Source organism: Delphinus delphis, chromosome 17 (genome assembly GCF_949987515.2).
Source record: "Delphinus delphis chromosome 17, mDelDel1.2, whole genome shotgun sequence".
In the NCBI taxonomy this organism is placed as follows: domain Eukaryota; kingdom Metazoa; phylum Chordata; class Mammalia; order Artiodactyla; family Delphinidae; genus Delphinus; species Delphinus delphis.
In genome coordinates, this window is record NC_082699.1 from 14,818,121 (window position 1) to 14,824,120 (window position 6,000).

General features: G+C 47.6%; 1 protein-coding gene across 1 annotated transcript in view; it reads right to left on the reverse strand.

Annotated features, from left to right (window-relative positions):
• Window positions 1–5,411, reverse strand: part of SLCO5A1 (solute carrier organic anion transporter family member 5A1) — a 117,650-nt gene extending 112,239 nt beyond the window's left edge. The window contains exon 1 of the mRNA XM_060035169.1: window positions 4,514–5,411. Coding sequence (XP_059891152.1) covers window positions 4,514–5,411 — 898 coding nt within the window. The remainder of the gene's footprint in view (window positions 1–4,513) is intronic.
• Window positions 5,412–6,000: the final 589 nt, after the last annotated feature.

The following is a 6,000-nucleotide window of genomic DNA, read 5'->3' on the forward strand; positions in this document are numbered from 1 at the left end:
GGACACAGGTTCAAGACCAGGTCTGGGAGGATCCCACATGCCACGGAGCAACTGGGCCCGTGCGCCACAACTACTGAGCCTGCGCGTCTGGAGCCCATGCTCCGCAACAAGAGAGGCCGCGATAGTGAGAGGCCCACGCACCGCGATGAAGAGTGGCCCCCGCTTGCCACAACTAGAGAAAGCCCTCGCACAGAAACGAAGACCCAGCACAGCAAAAACAAATTAATTAATTAATAAACTCCTACCCCCAACATCTTCTAAAAAAAAAAAAACATTGTCCTCTACAATGTCTAAGGAGTGATTTCCCATACAAAGTTTTAATTTCCTACATAATGCTTCTTTCCTTTTTCCCAATTGTAAAGAGATATGTTTAAAGGTTTTGGTGCTCAGATGGAGTAGAATATCTTCCACTCTTCACTCTGCCCACTCTCCAGGATGAGTCTGAATTCGCTTCTAACACAGCAAAGTGCTGCTGCTTCCAGTTGGCCCGGTGCTTACCCACATGTAATCCCATTTGCTCCTCAAAATATTACCGTGCGGGAAACAAATGTAACAATCCCCAGGTGGAGACGGAGGCTGGGAGAAGTTAAGGGATTTGTCTACGATCAGATCTGTCTCCTGACGAGTCACTGGTAGAGCCAGACGAAAATACAGATCGGCCTCGTCCGTGCTCTTTCTAAGGCACTGTCCCGACTCCGACAGGGGACACACCAGGGAGGTGGGGTGGCTGTCCCCACACTTGGCCAACGGCTGGCCCATTGCCAATCCTCACCTATCCTGAAAATCACCCCATCGGAGTTGTGGCTTTCTATTCTAGAAAAGCATCCTTTTTCTTCCTTTTCCCACCTGGTTAGCCATTCTCTCTTGCTTCCCTGTTTGGTTCATGAATTTCTTGCCCTGCAAAAGGTCACACTTTCTCTCTCTCTCCTTGAGATACAATTACAAACCATGGTGCACTTGATAACCTTACTTCTTCATAACTACAAAGCTTTCTCTATGCTCCGGGTCAACGCTGAGCCTCTCTCCTTGCAGAAGGAGTTAGGGCATTGAATGGGTGCAAAGACCGCTGGATCTCATCTACGACCACATCTCTTCTACGCTGAAAGCTGCCAGAATGTTAACACCGAAACTTTCAAAAGATTAAGTTATACATTTACATTCCATTTCAATGGTTTCTACTTTAATTCAGATATTTGTTCCTGCCTGCAATTATTAATCTGCTACCTGCTTTTTTTCCCCCTTCTTCTTCTGTGGTTGTCATCAGTTAGAAAGACTGACCAAAAACTTAAGAAAAGGGTGGGGAGTGGACAAGGTAATATAGAAGAACAGTTTTGCAGAAAATAACAAAGATATATAACAGTTATTTATTAGGAAAAATTCCATGTGGTAATGGGTTAACACTGCTCATGTTCTAAGAATATAGTAGTCTCCCTGATTTGAATTTGTATGGAGGTAACCTGTAAAAGCTGCTTTAAAAGGTCTAAAGAATGGTCTCGTTTTGATCATGTTTTGATGCCTTTAGGCCAGTTCTGCATCCTTCTGCACCATATTCAGAACTCTACTGAACGTGGCCCATCTTTTGGTTTCAGTTGACTTTCAGATCCTCTTGCCAAAAAGCATGCGGCGTGGAGGGAAGTTCAAGGTCTCTGGGGTCAGACAGGCGTGGGTTTGACGCCCATCAGCAAGCCACTTAAATTCTCTGAGCCTTTGTTTCCTCATTCATAAAACAGGGAAAACAATTCCCATCTCATAAGGCCATTAAGAACATTAAATCAAAGAATACAGGTAAGATTCCTGGTACTCAAACCACTGGAGCTTTTACTGAGAGCCATGTAATAAACAGAGCCATGTAACAAGCAGAATTCTCATGAGTTTCCCAAAGAATGTGTCCTAAGGCATTCATCAAAATGTTTTCCAGAAGAGCCAATTATTAGTCAATATCTAAAGGAGAGGAGGAGGTGGTAGGTGGAGGAGGGGGGCGGGAGCAAATCCCATCTGTAGAACTTTCTTCCCCTTTCACATGTCACTTCGCTTGTTACCTTAAACTGGAAATATTTCTTCATTACATTGAAAGCACCTCAGTTGCTGGGATTGTGTCTCATTTTCGGTCTTCCCATAAGGAGTACAGTGCTCAGCACAGAATACGTACTTGCTCTTTTCATTCTTGATGGGCAACCACTACCAGAAAAGTTAAATCTCAGGGCTCTTACTAGTGGATGTTCTCTCTTTGCGTGGGGCTCTGCCTGTGTTTTTCATGAAGCAGATTTGTGTCAGTGGTACCTAGAAGCGGGATGGAAGGGAGACCCGAGTTTTCAAAGTAAATGGAGGAAAAGATCAGTAAGAATAAAGAAAACAATTGGGATATTTACAGGGTCAAGGTGTCACTCTAAAGATTGCTGATTATTTTCAAAGAGAGAAACGTGTGTTTGCAATGGAAAGACCTGGCAATCACCCACGCAACTAAGTGATTAAACTCATCAACACTAATGAATGGCCAGATGGATCTAATCGAAAACACGGAGTGTCACCTGTGAAGTAGTCCGGCCGAAAACGCTTCACCTGAATCGAATTACACCTTTGAACTCCCGGTTTACAAGAAATATAGGGAATGGAGGAACAAGGTAAGTGACACCACGAGGAAATAATCAGATTAATCTAGAATGTGGAACATTCCACAAATCAACTAGCCTTGTCACTTCAAAAAGTCTATGTGGTAGAGAAAGAAAAAAGTTGAGGCACTGTTCTAGTTTAGCAAATGCTAAGAAGGCAAACAGCCAAATGCAATGTATAAATGAATCTCAACTGGCTCCTGGTTTGAAAATGTATGTAGCAGACTTCCCTGGTGGCACAGTGGTTAAGAATCCGCCTGCCAATGCAGGGGACACAGGGTAGATCCCTGGTCCGGGAAGATCCCACATGCAGCGGAGCAACTAAGCCCGTGCGCCACAACTACAGAGCCTGTGCTCTAGAGCCCGCGAGCCACAACTACTGAGCCCATGTGCCACAACTACTGAAGCCCACGCACCTAGAGCCCATGCTCAGCAACTAGAGAAGTCACCGCAGTGAGAAGCCTGTGCACCACAACGAAGAGTAGCCCCTGCTTACCGCAACTAGAGAAAGCCCGCAACGAAGACCCAACGCAGCCAATAAATAAATTAATTAATTAATTAAAATTACTTAAAAAAAATAAATATCAGTAATAATTTTTTTTAAAAAAGAAAATGTATATAGCTAAAAAAGACTGAGTGGGCAATTAAGGAAATTTGAATATGGACTGGAATTTGATGACCATATGGAATGGTTATTAGCTTTCTTAGGAAGTTTAAGCTCCTGAGTTATGTAAAAGAATGTCCTTATTTTCAGAAGATATGTGCTGAAGCCTAAAGGTGTCTATAATTACTTTCAAAGGGCTTAACCTCCCATCCAAAAAATATATATATTTCTATACACACACACAAACTGATAAAGTAAATATGATAAAGTGAACAATTATTGAGTCTAGGTGGTGGATACACTGACGTTCATTGAACTGTTGTTTCAACTTTCCTGGATGTTTGAAAATTTGTCACAACAAATGTTAGAAAACATGGAGGCAAAGTAACAAGCAAGCTATTCCTCTCTGCCTGAATAGAAATTTCTTTCTCTTACATTTAATAATAAAAACAAATTATAAAACTCTTGTCCTGATGCATTTGGGCCAGTTACTGGGGACTATAAATGGCTCAGACACCCTCTGTAACCGATTCTGGGGACAGCATACTGAGCAAAACGCATAGCCCTCTTCATTGAGTATCACTTTCACTGCCCTTTCACTGTCCAAGAGTACTGCTTTTCAGAAAATAGTAATGATGTTTCCCCCAATATCCTGTAATATCCTGAGGGTCTTCAAACCAACAACAAAAATCGTTTTGGATAAACTTTACAACCTGATGTTGCTTCTGTATAAAGATAATCTAGTCATTCGATATCATTCAAGTTTTTTTTAAATAGCGATGCAGATGATACGTAATGAATACAGATATGAAGTCAATAAAGTGTGTTTCATGTAGTCTGGGTTCTCCACTAACTCTGCTCTTGGGGGCAGGAATGAGAAGCAGCTGTGGATGAAAGTAGTAAATAACCTTATTCCACACACAGCAGTTACTTCTATTCCTTCCTGACCCTTCTGGAAGGACAGCTTTGAGAAGATAAGCTTGATAAATTCGAGCTTTTCCAAAGATAGGCAGCAACAGAGAGAAGCACCACCCCACAGTTAAAAGTTTGTATTACTTGGGAAAAGACAAGTGTGAGTCTGAAAATCAGTTCAAAGAACGCTCAACTATTTGATTCTTTCCCAAACAGAAAACACACCACACTAAGGCCAAAAAAAAAAAGAAAAAGAAGATAAACTGAAGCTTAATGCATATATATGATATAATGCCATATATTATACACAATATACAACATCCAGTAAAATGTGAAAGTGCTTCCTTTTGATTTTTGAGTGCAAGCTTATCTGAGAGGAAAGTCTTACCTAGGTACAAGGATGCATTTTCTTTCTTGACATTGTCGTCTAAGTAGGTTGGTCCCAGGGTATAAATAGGTGTGGAGCCCATTCCAATGAGAATCTGCGCGCAAACGAATAAAGCCACATAGACCCAGTGACTGTTTCCCCCCGAGTCCTTGAGGCAGGTGGGAGGCTCCGTCGTGGCCGAGGAGTTGCCATTCTGACACAGGCCGTAGTTGGCCGCCGAGGCGTTCAGCTCTTGGATCTGGTAGGGGGGCGAGATGAAGTGAGGTAAAGCGAAAAGGGCGGCCCCCAGGGCAATGAGGAGTCCCCCCACGGCCAGCCACAGGGGCCGCCGCCCCCGGCCGCCGAAGTAGCTGACGAACACTACCACCACCAGGCTCCCGATGTCAAAGCAGCTGACCAGCAGCCCTGACTCGGAACTCTTCAGACTGTAGCGCCTTTCGATGGTGGTGATGACACTGCTCAGGTACCCGGAGACCATTAACGCCTGGATGAAGGTCAGAAAGCACATGCAAACCAGGAAACAGCGGGAATCGGTGAGGACCACATAGAAGCACCTTCTGCCCTGGAGCATGGCCAAAGTGGAGGACACCGATATGGGTTTGCCGATTTCCACCCTGTGGTGACTTTCCACCAGCCCTGCCATCTCTGCCGAAGTAGACGGGACGGAGGGGCTGGGGGCCCGCGGGCCAGGGCCTGGCTTCAACTCCTGATGGCCAGAGGCGGGCTTGGAGTCTTCTCCGGCAGGATTCAGGTCTGGCCTGCAGGAGGCGCTGTTCAGGGCGGGTAAACTCTTGGACCTAAAGGTCTCGGGTTCGCACTTCTCTTGGACCGCTCCTACTCTGGCGCTGGCCTCCAGCTGCTCTCCCGCCTGGGGCTGCAGCCCAGTGCCTCCTTCCATGGCTCGTAGAATTCAGATTCGATAGCCGGTCGCACTCAAGGACTCCGGCCCTTTTCATCCACCGGCAGGAGGGGCCGAAGCCGGGCCCAGGCAGTCGTGCCCACCAGGGACCGGGGCTGGGGATGCGGAGCCGCGCAGTAGGGCATCCTCACCAGCAGGGAGGTGCCCAGAGCATCCTGACCGCAGACGCGGCCCCGAGGCTCCTCAGCCGCGTGCCCCGGAGGGCAGGGGTCCGCGCGGTCCTGCGATGAGCCCTTAGGGTCCACCTCGGGTTGGCAGCTCGCGGCAGGAGCCTTGCGCGTCCCGGGCGCATCCCCTCCGCCGCCGCCGCCGCCGCCGCCGCCGCCGCCGCCGCTCCGCCTGCAGCCCGGAGCGCGTACGCCCAGTGCCCAGCGTGGGGGCGGTTAGCGCTGCAGCCCGCGCGGCATCCCGCCCGGCTGGCTGGGCCAGAGGCGCTCGGTCCTCAACGCCTCGGCTCGCGACACCCTCGGGCGCAAAGCTGCCAACCTGCAAAGCAGAGAGAGGGCGGTCAGCGAAGGGCGGCTGCGGCTGGGACTGGCGTCCCGGCGCCCCGGGGGACAGCGCTGGG